The sequence below is a fragment of the Colius striatus genome, chromosome Z, assembly GCF_028858725.1.
Source record: "Colius striatus isolate bColStr4 chromosome Z, bColStr4.1.hap1, whole genome shotgun sequence".
Taxonomy (NCBI): Eukaryota; Metazoa; Chordata; class Aves; order Coliiformes; family Coliidae; genus Colius; species Colius striatus.
Genome location: NC_084790.1, coordinates 73,547,483 through 73,566,421, shown reverse-complemented (window position 1 = coordinate 73,566,421; position 18,939 = coordinate 73,547,483). Strand labels below are relative to the sequence as shown.

The 18,939-nt window shown below is 40.8% G+C and overlaps 1 protein-coding gene across 2 annotated transcripts in view; it reads right to left on the bottom strand.

The window, feature by feature from the left end:
- Positions 1-14,276: 14,276 nt before the first annotated feature.
- MEGF10 (multiple EGF like domains 10) overlaps positions 14,277-18,939 on the bottom strand; it is a 107,894-nt gene continuing 103,231 nt past the window's right edge. For both annotated transcript variants that reach the window (XM_062018475.1, XM_062018476.1), the window contains exon 25: positions 14,277-18,685. In XM_062018475.1, the coding sequence (XP_061874459.1) occupies positions 18,525-18,685 (161 nt within the window). In that variant the 3' untranslated portion in view covers positions 14,277-18,524. The remainder of the gene's footprint in view (positions 18,686-18,939) is intronic.

Below are 18,939 nucleotides of genomic sequence, written 5' to 3'. Positions count from 1 at the left end.
TGAGAAATTTAGGTCATTTTCTTTTTCAACTAACCCTGTGAGATCTATTTGGTTTAATAAAGTTACAATGGAAATTGCACAAAAAAGTGTAACATGCTTCTAGCCTGACCAACAGTGTGCTAGTTGTGCTAGTTATGAACAACAGTGTGTGATCAACTTGCTTAATGTAATCAGCCACTTCCCAGAATAGGATGAAAAATCTGAAATGAACTGGTAGATCACTCCCTGTCTGGATTTCTGTGTTGTTTCTCTAAGGAGATCAGCTTAACCTGGAAGCATGGAGTAAGATGACAAAAGACTTGTACACCTACATGCCAAACTGGAAACTGAGACTTGCAACATCAGTGAGGCAGCAAGGTGAGAGAGCTGTAGCCAGATGATACAATCCTGCATGGCAAGCCTTTTCCTTTTCTCTCTTCCTCCATCTGACTCCTCAGATGTCTCTAAGATACTGACAGATACCTACAATTTCAAATTTTTAGTGCAGGAGCACTTGCATCTCTAACCAGTTTTTTTTCAACATGCCTCATTAGACAACTAGGGCTGCACAAATAGTTGATTTTTCACTTCAGTGACAAAACTGAAAAAATGAGGAGAATAATTCTTCCATGGCATCATGAAATATTTTTTTAATTGCTTAAAAAAACTGTAGAGTCTTTTTCAGGTATAATGAAATGCTTCATTCTCCACTTACTGAAACATCCTATCTCGCTCCTGGATTACTTTTACTCTATTTTAAATTAAACCAAACTCAGCTGTAATATGAACTTTAACTCAGAAATAAGACATTGAACCACTTTGCTAGGAAAATGTCAAAATTAAATACTTCTACTTTTCTATATCTCCTCACTTTACACGTAATTGTGTTTACAGAAGTTGGCACAGCTTCTCAAGTACTTGCTTCGAAACTATATTTTTTGGCAATATGTTTTTAATGCTTTTAATGATGTTTATTTGCTCTTTACAACTTCCTTTCTGCAGACATTGCACATTTTCCACTTTTCCTGATTGCTCATATTTTTTCTTCATTGTACCGTTGGCTTCTTAAGAGCTTTTTAAAGTTCCTGACATTTGATAAAAGTGACAGAAAGCAACTCTTTCTTGATATTTTTCTTCTATTGTTACTATTACTCTTGCTCATGAACTATTCATTTTCTGCAGTGTGTTTTCTTTCAATGCCTCAAACAGTTTCCCGTTTGTCTACAGTACTATATTCCTCTCTCCATCTACACAACTTTCTCTCTTCTCCTCTGAGAGCTGCAGTGCAGCAGATATTTGTAAACCCAGATTCAGGTCTCAGAGTATTCTTGGTCTGCTTCTTAAACCTAGTCATGACTCAGTCTTTTTGTGTTCTGGTTCCTGACCATTATGGGAACAATAGTGTTACTCTAACACTAGGGCTGTTTACAGAGAAATAAAAATTGTGGAAAGCCTCCACAGCGGAGCTGACATACACCAGTGTCCTGTCTCATGCAGTACCTAAACCCTGAGAATTTGCCCACAGAGCACAGTGCATTTGTACAATTCTCTCTTGTGTTGTAAATACAGAAGGTATATTTAAGATTTTATACTACTTTCTCTTTGAAAAAAAAACCTTAATTTGTTCATTGTACATAAAAACAAGCCAAACTTTGTGATGCTCACTGTCTCATTTCACTGGCAAAACTCATGAACGGCAAATAGGGAGAAGGACTGAATAAAGATCTGACTGGATTTCACACAGAGAATAAACTACAGTGCAAATACATTCAGAATAAAATTAGTACTGATGACAGATAGCGACTGCCATTCAGTCTGAGCAGGTACTACACAAACCTCCCTTCACTTATCTGCAAGTTCAACTTGCTTGTGACCTACAGTTCCTCTCCCTTTTGAATCCCACTCCTCTCCCACGCACTAACCCTTGGCCATGCCAAATTGCCTGCTGGTTTTGTGATATGCACGAACAGGGACTGAGATGAGACCACCCAACTTGCTTTCATTTACAGACTAAGCCAAGATGTAAGACTGAGTCTCCAGAAGAAAAACACTACCGCACTAACCCACTGTGCCACTTAGCCTCCACGGTGCAAAAAAAGCTATTCAGATGCTGCCAATGCTTCATTTTCAGATGTACTGTGGCTCTGTAACAATCAGCCACCTAAAAACTGAAAAGTGTTTCCCAGCAATGACAGCCAAAATTTTTATCTCATTGGATTATGCTGCCATCATGTGGGAAATGTTCTTTACACATAACATTTTCCCTTCCGTTTAAAAAATAGTTAAATCCTCTGATGAACAGTTGCTTCAGTTCCAGAACGTTCCTATTGTTGTAAAACAACTTATTCACATAAAGAATATACTCATTCATCTCTTCACAGCACATATTTAAAGAGATTCAAGTGTGAATACCTTCATTCGTATATTAATCCTTTCATGTGTGTGTGCTCAATTCTCTGTGCTTTATCTGAACATTTCTTTCAGGCACAAAGAAGGAGTCTTCTGGAAAATGTGTGCCAAAGCTCCTGAAACATTCTTTTAGATACCAGGGCTACAGTGGTGTATGGGCTAGTTTGCTAACACTATTTGCTAACACAGATATTAATCTCTCTTCCAGTCTCAATCATTGCTACTTGAAGAGGCTTTCTCTTGATAATCTGATGTCCCCCAAGGAGCTAAGAAAAAGATAAGAGTTGCACCCTTAGAATCTGCTTGCCAGACCTTGTCCCTCTTGATGCATATAAATAGTAAATTGACACAATGCATTTTGACGAGACTTGAGTCAGCTGAAATACTATTCTTTCTATAGGAACCCTTTGTAAACATTTAACTGAAAAAGTATCATCTAAGCTGTCATCTGTGGCCAAAGAGCACTTGGTCTATCTGACAAAGAGAAGAACATACAGAATTTATATATTTTTAAAATAAATTTAGTTAATTTAAATGAAATTAACAATTTCTTAGGAGAAAAATTTATTTTCTTATAAGACAGCATCTGGCCCAGGCCAATTCCCTCACTCAACTGCTCTAACCTGCCAAGTTACAGAGGCCCTTGGAATACAAAGAAATACGAGCACTGCATTTTTCACCCTCATCTTTTCTCCTGGTGGGCTGATTATTTGCCTCAAAATCTCTAAACTACCTTCGAATTCACACAGGTCAAGTGAGGTCTTCCAGGGTCATATACACCAGCTGTGTGCCTGCTCTCTACCTGCATGAAGCAAACATCATATTGCATCTGGCCAGGACCTGCGCCTTTTCTTTGGAAATCAGCAGCTCTGACAAATCTTGTAGTAGTGAGTATTGTATTGCAGACTCCTACAGTCAGAAGTAGAATAATTTTGCTTATAATATCTTAAAATACATCTTCAGCCCTTATCACTGTCTAAAATATGTGACATAAAGGACCAGAAAACAAAGAAAAGAAGCTTCAACCTACTGTTTTAAAGTCATTCTTAAAAGAGCCCAAGTCGTAATACTGAATCCTACTAAAAAAACATCCTTCAAAAACTGCTCCAGCAAGTATTGACCTACCTGTTAATTAGTGTCTTTGTCAAACTGCATTAGGACTTTCACATTTCAGCAATGATCAAATTGCCATGAAACTCGACCACTGTCAAAAATTGCATAATATGTAAAAAAATATAGAGGAGAGTTTTAAAATTGTGAAAATAATTCTAGGAGCACGGGCAGGACTTTGTTTACTGCCAACTCAAAGCGTCCCTTCTATTTCAGAACTGCAATCAGTCTTGTTCTTGGGCAACAACAACCCTAGGCAATGCTACAGGCTTGGGAGAGGGTGGCTGGAAAGCTGCCCAGAGGAAAAGGGCCTGGGGATGTTGGTCAACAGTCACCTGAACGTGAGCCAGGTGGCCAAGAAGATCAATGATATCTGAGCTTGTATCAGAAATAGTGTAACCAGCAGGACCAAGGAAGCTATTGTCCTCCCATACTCGGCACTGGTGAGGCCACATCTCAATTGCTGTGTTCAGTTTTGGGCCTGTAACTACAAGAAGGACATTGAGATGCTGGAGCATGTCCAGAGACAGGCAAGAAAGTTGGTGAAGGGTCTAGAGAACAAGTCTGATGAGCAGCATTTGAGGGAGCTGGGGTTGTTTAGCCTGGAGAAAAGAAGGCAGAGGGGATACATGATCACTCTACAACTATGCAAAAGGAGGTTGTAACAAGGTAAGGGTCAGCTTTTTCTCCCAAGTAATAAGTGATGACACAAGAGAAATGGCCTCAAGTTGCATCAGGGGAGGTTTTGATGGGAGATTAGGAAAAATTTCTTCACCAAAAGAGTTGTCAAAGCATTGGACCAGGCTGCCCAGGGAAATCTTTGTGCAAAGGACTAGTTTGTGCAAAGGGACAACCTGCCTCATGGACCTGGACCTGTTGGACTTCTGTGAATTCAGTAGTAAGGACACCAGTGGATGCAATATACTTGGATTTTCAAAAAACTATTGACAATATTCTGCACCAACGGCTAATACAGAAAACAAGTTGCCATGGATTGGAGGGTAGGTTCTTTACATATGTAAATCTTATTAGAAGATAAGAAAAAATGGTAAGGCTTACCTGACATTTCTGAAGATGAAGAAGTGTCCACAGTGATGTCCTCCCAGAAATTGGTGTTGGGATTAGTTTTATTGAACACTTTTATCAATCCTTATCAGTCTTCTGAAGAGGGAAGATTCCAGTGAAATCTCTTTAAGTGTGCAGATTATGCTATACTTTCTCAACTAGTTAAACTCCTTGCCAGTCCTGTCATATTTCAGAAGGAACTCACAAAACTCAATGCATGACAGGCTGCCAGGTAAGTTTTCCCTATGGAAAAAAAAAAAAATCTAAATCATGTCTACATGCTGAACTCGAAAGTGGCCATTATGAGCCAAGAAAAAAATCTTAGAATCATCATTGACAGTTCCTTGAAATTTTTAGATCAATGTACTCTTCAAATAAAAGGCTTCGAGATGATAGGTGTCATCAGCTAAGATTTCAGAACAAGAAGAAAAGAGGACATAATTTTTCTGCTATGTAAAGGCCACAGTGCAGCTACACCTTGAGTCATGCAGAAAGTTCACGTCATAGAATCATAGAATCATAGCTGGAAGAGACCTTTAAGATCATTGAGTCCAACCTTTCCAGCCCTATCAACCACTAGACCATTCCCCTAACTGCAATATCCAACCATCTCTTAAACACTTCCAGGGACGTGACTCCATCACCATTCTTTTGCAGGATATGCCAGGGCTCCATCATTCTCACAATAAAGAGAATGATGTTCTTTACTCATGTTCAATTGGAACTTCATGTGTTTCAGTTTGTGACTATTACTCCTTTTTCCGTCACTGGGTACTACAGAAAGAAAAGACTGTCTCTATCCTCTTGGCATTGTGAAAACTTGAAGAGGTTTTTTGATGAATAACAAAGTCAAGATGGGAAGGGATAAGGTAAATTTAGAACTGTTATTCACCATATCCAACATCAGTGGACACAGCGGGAATTTGATGACACTACTGGGAGAGTATTTTAAAATAGGTAATTGAATTAAAAGAGAATACAGCTTTACAAAGTGGATAGTGAACTTTGGAACTTGGCTGTCACAGGACATGCAGGCAAAAAATATCATAGTGGAGGCCAACAGCATCAATGGGTTCAAAATGGGATTATATACATTCATGAACAGTCCTAAAAGTAGATACCAAAACAAATAAGAAAGGAATCCTGCAGCATTCTTACTACAACTTTGGAAGTTAAAGAAGTCACTTACAGATGTGGCCAACTCACACGCTTTCACCAAACAGCATGTCCACTGCGGGGCAGTGAGAAAATACTGGGTTAAACAGAATATTGGTCTGACCTATTGGGAGATTTGTAGCATGTTTACTTTTTCTCATCTGTCCCACAATAGCAGGCATTTGTGCAAGACAACAGAGTCCATTCTGTTATCTGCTGAAAAGTATCCTATGGCATCAGTAATTTCTGCTGTGGCTTTGCACTTCACTAACTCATACCTTTTAGTTCTGCATCTTGCACAAAGTAGATGCCCTGGAGCAGCAAATTGATGGTTAACATCTTGAATAATACATTGATGGTTAATCTGATCTGCTTTCACATGTGTAATGCTTTGTGTGCTCATGTATATAATGTACTATTTTCCTTTGCAACACGTAACTTGAAATGCAAGAAAGACCAGGTGAAATAGTCACAGAATCACAGAATAATTACAATTGGAAAAGATCTTTAAGAACATCAAATCCAACCACTAACATAATATTTCCAGGCCCATCACGAAACTAAACCATATCCCTCAGCACCTTGTCTATGCATATTTTGAATATCTCCAGGGATGGTGACTCCACCACCTCCCTGGGCAGCCCATTCCAATGCTTAATAACCTCTCAGTGAAAAAATTCTTCCCAATCTCTAATCCAAACCTTCCTTGGTGCAACTTGAGCCCATTTCCTCTTGTCCTATCACTCATTACTGTAGAGATCTATCCCTGCTTCACTATAGCTCCCCTTCAAGCAGTTGTGGAGAGTGATCATATCTCTTATCAGACTCCTCTTGTCTAGGCTAAACAGTCTCAACTCCCTCAGCTGCTCCCTCAGCCACTCTTCACAAGATCTATTCTCTAGACCCTTCATCAGCTTTGTTCCCTGTCTCTGGACTCACTACAACACATTCATGTCCTTGCAGTGAGAGGCCCAAAACTGAACACAGTATTCAAGGTGTGGCCTCACCAGTGCCAAATACAAGGGGACAATCAACTTCCTTGATCCTGCTGGTCACACTATTTCTGATACAAACCAGGATGCCATTGGCCATCTTGGCCACTAGGGCACACTGCTGGCTCATATTCAGACAGCTGTTCATCAACATTCCAAGGGTTTTTTTTACCAGACAGCTTTCTAGACACTCTGCCCCAAGCTTGTAGCGTGGCCTGGGGTTGTTGTGGCCTAAGTGCAGGACTCAGCACTTGGTCTTGTTGAACTTCATGCAATTGGCTTCAGTTCGTTGATCCAGCCTGTCCAGGTCCCCAAGAGCCTTCCTTCCCTCAAGAAAGTTTACACTCCTGCCCAGCTTGGTGTTATGACCAGATTTACCAAGGGTGAACTCAATCCCTTCATCCAGGTCATCAATAAAGGTGTTAAACAAAACAGGCCCCAGCACTGAGCTCTGGGGAACACGGCTGGTGACCTGCTGCCAACTGGATTTAACTCCATTCACCACAACTCTCTGGGCCCAGCCATCCAGACAGTTTTTCACCCATCGCAGAGTAGCTCCATTCAAGCCATGGGCAGTCAGTTTCTCCAGAAGGATGCTGTGGGAGATTCTGTCAAAGGCCTTACAAAGGTCCAGGAAGACCATATCTACAGCCTTTCACTCATCCACTAAATGGCTCATCTTGTCACAGGAGATCACATTGGTCAAACAGGATCTGCCCTTCATAAAGCCATATTGGCTGGGCCATGTTGGCTTGGTTATCCTGTATGTGCCTCAGGATGGCACTCAGGATAATCTGTTCCATAACCTTCCCTGGCACTGAGGTCAGGCTGACAGACCTGTAGTTCCCAGGACCTTCTTTCCAGTCATTCTTGTAGGTGGGTGTCACATTTGTCACCCTCCAGTCCTCTGGGAACTCCCTGGTGAGCCAGGACTGCTGGATGATGCAGAGTGGCTCAGTGAGTACTTCTGTCAGTTCTCTCAGCACCCTTGGGTGGATTCCATTCCGCCCCATCGATTTGTGTGTTGAAATAGAGCAGCAGGTCACATACTATTTTTCCTTGGAGTAAGGAGACTTCATTCTGTCCCCTGTCCCTGTCTTCAGGCTCAGATGTCTGGGTGCCCAGAGAAGTGCTAGTTTTACTATTGAAGACTGAGGCAAAGAAGGCATTAAGTACCTAAGTCTTTTCCTCATCCTTAGCCACTAAGTTTCTCCCTGCATCCATTAAAGGATGAAGATTCCCTTTACCCCTGCTTTTGTTACTAATATATTTATAGAAACCCTTTTTACTGTCTTTTACAGCAGTGGCCAGCTTAAGTTCTGATTGAGCCTTGACCCTTCTAATATTCTCCCTACATGACCTCACAATATCCTTGTAATCCTCTTGGGCTGCCTGACCTTTCTTCCAGGGATTGTAGATTCTCTTTTTCCTCTTGAGCTCCAGAAGAAGCTCCCTGTTCAGTCAGGATGGTCTTCTGCCCCACCAGCTCATCCTGCACATGGAAACAGCTTGATCCCGCACCTTTAAGATTTTCTTCTTAAGGAAATCTTAATACTTCCTGCACTCCTTTGCCCTTCAGGACTGTCCCCCAAGGGACAGTGGAAAACAACCCCCTAAACAGGTCACAGTCTGCTCTCTGGAAATCTAAAGGGGCAATTCTTCTGATCCCCCTCCTTGATTCTCTGAGGATCAAGATCTCAATCATTTCATGATCACTATGCCCTAGGTAGCCTCCAACCATTACATCCACCACTAGACTTTCCTTCTTTGTAAACACTAGGTCCAGCAAGGTGCATTCCCTTGTTGGCTTTCTCACCAGCTGCATGGGTAAGTTATCTTCCATACACTTCAGGAACTTCCTGGACTATCTCCTCTCTGCTATGATGTATTTCCAGCAGGTGCCTTTTAAGCTGAAGTCCCCCTGAGAACAAGGGCCAATGATTCCGAGACTTCTCCCAGCTGCCTAAAGAACCTGTCTTCTACCTCCTCATCCTGGCTGGGTGGTCTACAGCAGAATCCTACCATGGCATCTCCCTTGTTCTTCTCCCTGATTCTTATCCATAAACACTCAACCCTATCCTCACCACCATTGACTTCAGAACAGTCAAGGTACTCCCTAACACAGAGGGAGTGAACCCACACCCCAGGAAGGCAGCAGACTCCCCTAAGAAGCAGGTCAGGTCTACATATCGGCCCTTCTGTTCTCTTAAGATGGGAGTCTCTTGTGACAATGACCCATCTTTTTGTTTTCTTTGTGGAAGCTGTTTTGATGCTGTGTGCTGGCTGCCTGAATGTTGGCAACTGCTCCAGCTGGGGAGACCTCCTGATCACTGTTCTGCTCCATTTGCAAGGCTGCATGCCTATTCTGTAAAGGTAGGGACATCTGGGAGGGTGGAACAGTCACACAAGACACTCATCTACTGAGTTGGGAAGTATCCTGCTGCCATTGCATTCGATCCCATGAATCTCTGAATTCAACTGGGTTAAGAGAGAAGGAGGAATCCCCTGGGTTATCATCCTAATTGACCTGCCATAGGGATAGTGGGGTACAATCCCCATAGTTTAATCTCCTGTTCAGATTCACTGATACTCCTCGGCCTACTCACCCACTCTAGGAACTCTGCCAGCAAGCAGAGTAGTTCCTCCACCTGGGCACACTTCACATAACAGTGCTCCCCAGTTTCACCCTTGTCAGAAGGGCACATCTCACATCCAGTCACCTAGGTGGTCACATATTCCTTCTGTGGCTCAGTCTAGGTCTCAGTCTCAGACCAGAGCTCTTTTAGTGAACAAAATGTCACCTCTTGTCTTCTATTTTTCTATTGCTTAATCAATTTCAGCAAATCCAATCTCCCTTCAGAGCAGCCAATCCACTCACCCAGAAAAAGCTCAAAGAGCTTTCTCAAAATAAAGAGATTTCAGCCCTTCTAGATGCACTTTCCTGAAATATTGCTTTTGTTATTCTGATGTTTCTGCTACTTTATGAAATAGTTTCTTAATAAACTTGAGGAATTATTGGGAGTAGAAAACAAAAAGGCCAGAAAAAAAGACTTTTTCCCAGACTCTTCTCAGTCCTTTGATTGGAGAGAGCAACAATACATAAAGAAAGATTGCAGCTTGGCACAGTAATTCATTATGTTAATGAAAGTGATGTCAGTATCAATCACTGAAGAGCTCAGTTTAAAATTTAATACAAATAATTTTAATTTTAATATATTAACTTATTAATTTTAAAATTCAAATTAACAATGGAAATGTTATTGCGAAAACGTTTTATTGATTTTCATCTTCAGCTAGCAAAACTATGAGAATGTTTTATTAAAAGCAAGTCACTTAGAAAGCCCAGCAAAGGGGTATTTAGAGATAGTATACTGTGGAGTTGCTGAGATTTCTCTCCCTCCTGCAACATACTGAGCATAATAAGGTTTTATTGTATTTGCAAAGCAGTTCTGAAAGAAAGTACGCAGAAGGTTTGGGCCATATAGCAAAGCAGACTTACGAGTTCATTTTTAATTCCTCTATTGCATTTATTTGGGAGAACTCATGATGGACACAAATATCATCGGCAGTGAAATCCTAGGACCTCAGGTATACGTGACGTCACTATTGTAACTAGCATGCCAAGCATGGGGGAATATGGGAATCGTGATTTCTTTGGCTTAACAGGTCAGGAATGTAAATAGTTATAACCAGATCGTAGGGCTATCATTCATTGGTCCAATTAGCTTCTTTTGACAATATTTAACATTTCTTCATCTGACATCACAAATGAAGCATACATTTATAGCAAACTGTAAAGGATATAAGCTCTTTTGATTTCATTTTAATCCCCTCCATTTCATTTTAATCTTGTCTTCTCTCTACTTTACTTTTTTACAGTCTACCCTCTTGCCTCTTGCTCTCTGGAGCTAGGATTGACATTTTTTTGTACATTTATATACATTGCATGTTAAGCAAAAGGGCTCCCTGAAGTCTCTCTGAGAGACTGGGCAGTCTATCTATTAGTCTGTCTACCTATGTTGTGAAATTGGTTGAAACAAGAATCATAGAATCATAGAATGGTAGGGGTTGGAAGGACTTTTAGACATCATCTAGTCCAACCCCCCTGCTCAGGCAGGTTCACCTAGGTCACGTCGCAGAGGAACATGTCCAGGTGGGTCTTGAAGACCTCCAAGGACGGAGACTCCACAACCCCTCTGAGCAGCCTGTGCCACTGCTCCATCATCCTCAGAGTGTAATAGTTTTTTCTTATATTTAAGTGGAACTTTTTGTGTTCCAGCTTCATCCCATTACTCCTTGTCCTGTTGCTAACTACAATAGGAAAAAAAGGATGCCCCAAGAAGCAGCACACAATTTGTTAGCTCCCAGATACAAGAAATTTTGCATCTCTTAGATGCACTAAAGCATCTAAGAGATGCACTAAGAGCTTCCGTAAGAGTGCTTCAGTCCGGAAGATGCACTGTCCCTACAATGTATAATTTCAATCTTCAAAAGGGCAGAGCTCACCATACAGAAAGTGCAGAGAAAGCTTGAATGACAGTTGTGACATTCAGTCCTGCAGAGAAAGCCAGTCCAAGGACTGTAAACTTGTTTTCTCCTCTCTTCTTCAAGTAGATTCCTAGGCTTTGCAGTAACCACTTACATCAGAATGAAATTCGCCCCAAATCGGGCAGAGTGAATTCCTGTTTCTGCCTGACATCTAGTGGTCCTAAACAGAAACATTTTCAGCAATTCTGAAAGGTTTCCCTGAGGAAAAATCCTTCAGCCTGGAAGTTGCATGAAACTTTACTGTGGGGTGCCTGTGGCTTTTTCTAGCACTTTCTCCTGATAATTTTTAAAATCAGAATTTTTATCTGAATTGTTTACTTTTCAAGTGCAGCAAAATCTTAAAAATATAGAGATGTCAATCAATGCTCAGGAGAATCACTTGGCACAAGTTTTTCCCATGTGCACCTGTGTCGTACATCCTAGTGTATGTCCTGACGATGGCTAATAAGTATCAGCAAAGCAGAACTGTTCTTTATTTTCCATCTTGGCACCTGTCCAAGTGGGTATTTGCAAAAAACATCTGTGTTATCAGAAGAGTGAGTAAGCGATATACTTCGACATCAGAGGGATACTTGTGAGGCCAAAAGTTCATACTAGTAGAAGGAGATTCTGAACGATGCTTTTCCTGTCAATGACTCTGCTGGTCATGAGCCTCCACCATAGGCAAGCAGACTTTCAGTTGTTCTAACTGGTGGATGGCAGCCCCTGGGAAACTGCCTTGTTGGGAGAAAGGAGCAGAGATAGGTTTTCCCCGCACCCAGAACTACTGCCCTACCCTCTGGGCTCCTCTGCTTCCTCCCACAAGAGGTCACAGGGAGTGCTTGGCTCACTCTGGCAGTTTTCATCTTTCTCTTGTCCCCATCCAAAACATTCTACCTTTCTGTTACTCTACAATTAGTTATTCATGTAAAATATCTTATTGTTAACACAGACTCACAGAACCATAATGGTTCAAAAAGACCTTTAAGATCGAGTCCAACTACTAACCTCAAACTGCCAGGCCCATCACTGAATTAAACCATATCCCTCAGCAATTCATCTGAGTCCTTTGAATATCTTTAGGGATGGGAACTCCCACACCTGCCTGAGCAGCCTGGTCCAATGCTTAACAACCTTCTCAGTTAAAAAGTTCTTCGTAATCTCCAAACTAAGCTGCCCCTGGTGCAATTTGAGCCCACTTCCTCTTGTCCTATCACTCATTACTATAGAGATCGACCCTCACATCACTGCAACTCCCCTCCGGGTAGTTGTAGAGAGTGAACATGTCTCCTCTCAGCTTCCTCTTCTCACGGTTAAACATCCCCAGCTCCCTCAGTTGCTGCTCATAAGACCTATTCTCTAGATCCTTCACAAGCTTCATTCCCCATCTCTGGACTCACTACAACACATCAATGTCCTTCTTGTAGTGAGAGAACTGAACACAGTATTTGAGATGTGGCCTCACTAGCACTGAGTACAAGAGGACAATCACCTCCTTGGTACCGTTGGTCACGCTATTTCTGATACAACTCAGGATCCCATTGGCCTTCTTGGCCACCTTGGCACACTGCTGGCTCATGTTCAGATGGCTGTTGATCAACACTCCCAGGTCCTTTTCTGCCAGACAGCTTTCCAGCCACTCTGCCTCAAGCTTGTAGCATTGCCTGGGGTTGTTGTGGTCTAGGTATAGGACCTGGCACTTAGCGTTGTTGAACCTCATACAATTGGCTTCAGCCCATTGCTCCAGTCTGTCCAGGTCTCTCAGAAGAGCCTTCCTGTCCTAAAGCAGAGCTATGCTCCCACTCAGCTTGGTGCCATCAGCAAACATAATGAGAGTACACTCAATCCCCTCACCTTGATCACTGATAAAAATTAAAACCAAACAGGCCCCAGCACTGAGCTCTGGGGAACACCACTGATGACCTGCTGCCAACTGAATTTAACTCCATCCACGACGACTCTCTGGGCTCAGACATCCACTCATCTCAGAGTAGGTCCATTCAAGCCACGGGCTGCCAGTTTCTCCAGGAGGATGCTGTGGGAGACTGTGTCAAAGGCCTTACTGAAGTCCAGGAAGACTATGTCCACAGCCTTTCCCTCATCCACTAAGTGGGTCATCTTGTCATAGAAAGAGATCAGATTAGTCAAGCAGGACCTGCCCCTCATAAAGCCATGTTGGCTGGGCCTGAACTCTTGATGGTCTTGTACATGCCTCAGGATGGCACTCAGGATGATCTATTCCATAGCCTTCTCTGTCAATGAGGTCAGGCTGACAGGCCAGTACTTCCTAAGATCTTCCCTCCAGCCATTCTTGTAGACAGTGGGTCACATTTGCCATCCTTCAGTCCTCTGGGACCTTCCTGGTGAGCCAGGAAAAAAATTACGCCTAGGCAGGTGTAGCCCCAGGAGGAATCCAGGGCCACAAGGGCATTCAAAGCGTCTAAGATCAATGTGTCCTGTAATTCACATTAATTCTTGCAGCTTCTTCATCGAGACACGAGTCGAGTGATCTACTACTAAGAGTTGTCTATTATTCTATGATTAGTTTATAATGTCAAATCTCTTATTCTTTGATTAAGTTGTGAGAGTAAGGAACAAATTCTCACACTATCTGTGTACAGCCTGAGTTTCAGATTCATATGAGGTTGGGGTTAAAACACAGTATTACAATATCCTCTTACGTTATGTTTTTACTTTGGTTACTGGCTTTTATTGATTAATCCAAGGTTACTGTACTCCTAAAAAGGGGAAATGTCTTGCCTTTGTATACTCAGGTCCCCATGTTCCTTAAGGTTAAAGGTTTAAGCGTTCAAGACATGAGTTTGAAATTATCACCTAATTTACAGAATTAATTCCTGTAGGAATGGACAGTACTCACAGAAGTTCATCAGCCTTGGTTTTCCACAAAGCATCTCATAAATTACTAACCAAAATACACTACTTATGACCAAGCATGGGGAATGATAAGTTTTTATCTTTCTTGTTTTTTCAGGATCCACTCTAAGCAAAGGAAAGGAAAAAAAAAAAAGGAAAGAAAAGTCAAAGTAATTCCCATCTTTTATTAGAAACTTTATTACATTAACCTACAGGTATGTGATGTGAAATAAATGGTAGTGAAGGGCAGAATGATGATCATCAGTCATCTTTGGAAAACAGATATAGTTTCACAACAGAACAGTTTTTTGTTACATCTAAGAAAAGAAGCTGAGCATACTTGGTAATTCTCTTTAAAAATATATTACAGTTCAATCATATCAAAGTGAAGTCTGTGGGCTAAAAATCTGAAGATAGTGGAGTGAGGTTCAGTGCTCTAGCACTAACATGAATGTACCAAATGTCAAGATTTTCTGCATAATAATTAATAAACATCCACTCATTTATTTTCAGTCATTTAAACTACTATAGACACAATTTTTGATATAAAGCATTTTTGTCAAAATTAGCTCTGTATTCTTCAGTCTGGATTTCAGAAATTCAGTATAATGATTATTATTATTTGGACACATATCTAATAAAAAATTCAATTGTAGTCACAGTACCTGGGAAATTCAATATATTCTAAATAACACATTCCTCACTCTTGATTTTGTGTTATCCTAACTTCACTCAGTATTAACTTGACTTTGCAGATTGTCTCAGCAGGAAGTATGAGTAAAATGAAATTCTCTTTCTCCAGTAATCTGCATCTCCAATTAAAATTATTGGGAGCTCTCCAGGTAGGTCAAGATAAGGACAAATTTTACATGTAACAGTGTGTTGTGATTAAAAATCTTTGATACAGTAAAAAGCCTTGAGGTTCATTATACTTCTAAATGACCAGAATTAATATGCTTACATTATGTAAAACCTAAAGTTTATACTTGCTACTTACTTTAAAATCAGCTATTAAATTTGTGCAACATTTTGCACTTTATAAAACCGATAGCAAGTTGCTACAGGATAGCTATTTCCATTTTCATTGCCATGTTTCTCGCTATTGTAATGTGAATAGAGGCAAGGCTTCTCTTTCCATTTCTGTTTGTGGTGAAGCCAGTTCTCTCAGTAGATGATGTTCGCTAAAATTATTATATCCATTTACTTGTTAAGTTCCCACTACCATATAGAATGCATGTTCAGAAACATTTAAGTTCTCCATAGTACACTGGGATCTCCAGAAAAGGCTGTATGACAGTCATGAAGACTGAGACAGGGCTCTCTTAAATTGATAGCTGAGTGTATTCCAGAGCAGGCCTCCTTCATCATATGGGAGATAGCAAGATTGCTAATGCAAGTCCCATGTGCTTTTTAAACTCTGGAACGATACACAGCTATGATTGAACAAGAATGTATCACCCCAGCAGGCAATCTGTTTACTGAACGTCTACCAACAATGATGTCCACCAACAATGATCAACCACTGAAGAAAATTCACAAGAAGTTTACTTGGCCTACACATATTACAAATCCACAAACAGAAAGGTAGACTTTGGTAAGGTGTATGTTTAGGACATACACAATAGGCAAAATTGTTCAAAACTCATCTGTGTTCACGACTGTTTGGCTGAATATGTCACTTGAGGGCAGGTGACATACTGGAATTTTTCAAACAAGTACCACTTATTCCTCTCTTTTTCACGTAAAAAAAAGAGTTGGTTATATTTTGATGATTAATTTATCTAGTGGCCTCGAAACTTTACAGAGTTAGAAAACAAATTTTTCTGTGCTCACAGCTGCTAATTACAACATTTACTACCCATGGCTTCAGAGAAGAAAGGTTTTATTTTAAAGTCTGTTTCACACAGTACAACAACATATATGCCAGCAGCTCTACATATTTTCTATAAGTAATCAAACCCAATCAATACTCTGTCTCACAGAGGGATTAAATGGTAACTAGCTTTGGAAATCTTGTAGTTAACTTCTCTACTTACAAAATCCAAATATAATAAAATTATTTAGTCCAAGGATATACAAGAAATTCCCAGAGAGGGCCAGTGGTCATGGTCAGCAAGATCCAAGAATGTTATGGGGCACTTTGTAACAGGCATGTACATTCTCAGGCTTGGGCACATCAGCAATGATGTCTTCAGATGTAGGTCTCTCATTTAGCATCATCTCAGTGATAACAAATAAAAGCAAATTTTATTACCATTTCTGCTTTGGGGATCCTTTTAAAAAACCTGTCCACTTTTTTTCAGTTTTTGTTCCAGTTGATCCTGTGGAATAGTATTCCAAAGTATTCTGAGTGTAGTATTCCAAAGGCAACTGGTCATGATTTTCTTAGGAATATATATTCCATGTTGTCACAATAGTGATAAATCTTTGTCTCAGACTGTATTGCAGTCCAAATGCAGAGTTAAAAACTGCTGTGGTGCTCCCTCTTCTAAGCTGGAGAGCGCAAGCACCCAGCTCTTGACCTACCAGCTGCCCTTCACATCATTCATTACAGTGTATCACAGGTTGTGTGCCAAGATACAACCCCAAAGCTGAAAGAAGTGAGGACTAGTGCTCCCCATTATATGCCATACAATGCAGCTTCCTTGTATCCTTTCCCCCTCAGTTGGCAATACACCAACGCCGGGGACAAGCTCTTCACAAGAAACAACAGAGTTCCTGCCAGGCTAATGTGGAAAAGCCTGCTGGGGTGATGTTACCAGCATGTTAGTGAGCAGCATCACTGACAGCAGAAGCAGCTGCAAGTCATACTGCCACAGCATTTTTGGATGTCTAAAGGTAACTTTTGACTGAAAGAGAACATATAACCTATATCAGTAATTTTATTTTTAGGCTGACATGTTCAAGGGACAATTTTGATTCCATGGACAAATATCTTGGCAAATCTAATTACCACCATTCACAGCAGACTGTTTGGAAGGGAGAGAAAGGAGTATTTTGGAAAGATGGTCTCTATCCATAACTGAACAGACTAAGCTAGATTTTAAAGAGGGACTGTTTTTTTTTTTTTACTTTTTTTCTGCATTCTTTTTGTTATCCTCGACAAAAACACCCTGGGGTTTTTTCCCCTCTCAATAAATTCATTAGGTTAAGCTATTATGTGTTAGACAATCACCTCTGACAGGCATCAGTATAACATGAATTCTTACTTTAATCCTCTCCCTCTGCACAGAGGTCCCTTTAATCAGATAAAATAAAGGCCAGTTGGCAAAAATGCAAAACAAATGGACACACAGCAGAATACTTTTGTAATTACAAGCTAGATCACTAGAAACACAGACACACAGCGTAAAAATGGAGACAGAAGTTAATGAAGAAGGGGGGTACCTGTGTCACATTATTAGCAATGCAAAAGACCAGCTTAAGCATGTGTTTCCCTACATCAGCTATAAAAAAGAAAAAGTGCCTTTTTAACAAATATGCACAGAGACTGCTTAGTTATTTCTAAGAGAAAAAAATGAAAACACTCTACTATATTACAGTCATTATTACTACCTGTTTATAAAATGTAAACCTTTCCTTGCAGTTAAGATTTACAGCAGTCATCACCTTTGTCCACTCCTTACACAATCAGTCCATGGTGACAAAAATAAACTGATTTCATTTACATACTTTATGAAGTACTGATATGCTATGGATAATCAGTTGTGTACGGCAGAAATAGTGGTCAGAACTGCAACATGTGGAGTACCAAGAGATCTTGAGGCATCATATAATATTGATGTATGCAATGCTTTTATCTCCAAAACTATTCCAGCAAGGTATGCCCACCACCAGTAATGGACAAAAAGGCCTGATGATGGATTTCCCAAAGAACTGTAGTATTGTGCTTACTTATCCCCGTCAGAACTTGCTTCTTAACATGTCTCGAATAAAGACCAGAACAGAAGGTAAAATTTGGCAAGGCAGTTTTTCTTCTACGTAACTAGTGAAATAGATCCCCAGTGTGAAGTGGTATTTGGTAAATTGCACTGTCCTGGGAGTATTTCTACTCTGAAACATGACAAACGTGAAGTCCGTAGTTAAAAGTCACTGACATGGGATCTTATCAAAACTGATCTGCAAACTAGTATTTTTAAGCCAGTATATTACAGTATAAATGTGCTGTATAACCTGTTTCTATAAAATTTACTGCCATGAAAAAAAGAATGATCTGGATCCCCAGAGAGTGGCATTTGTCCATCTGTCACTTCTATACACAATACAAACCTCATGTTGAGATTCCATTTAATGTACAGCAATTGTCTGCTGGACAGATCAGGAGCCAAGTATGATGGTAAACTAGAGGAGGAAGCACTGCCATGCCACTTTGCCCCTTGAGAGTTCCGCTGTGCTGCACGTTAGCTTGTGGGGTCATTCACTGCTGACCTCTTTCAAAGAGGATGTGGGGCTATCTCGAACTGGTAGCAAGTCATAGTGACATGGAATATGGCTGTTTTTTGGAAGATCGTAAGGATCCTGGCTGAAACGTCCACTGCTGCTGAATGCTCCCTGGACAACACTCACCGTAGGTTCTATGATAAAAGAGAGCACATACATTCGACACTCGAAGCAGCAAGGAGAAGCCAAATACAGTATTTCCTTTCAGTTTGCCTTACAAAACATACTCTCCTCTCTGCTTCAATATAAGGATTCCTTGTCACGCAGAGTCCTGAAATGCAGGTGTAGAAGCAAAGGTTGATGTTCAGGTGTTTTGGCTTTACGCTGACACCTGTGGGCATGCAGCAAGGCCCTGCCGTAACTACATTTACTGGCAGAAGCAAGTAGA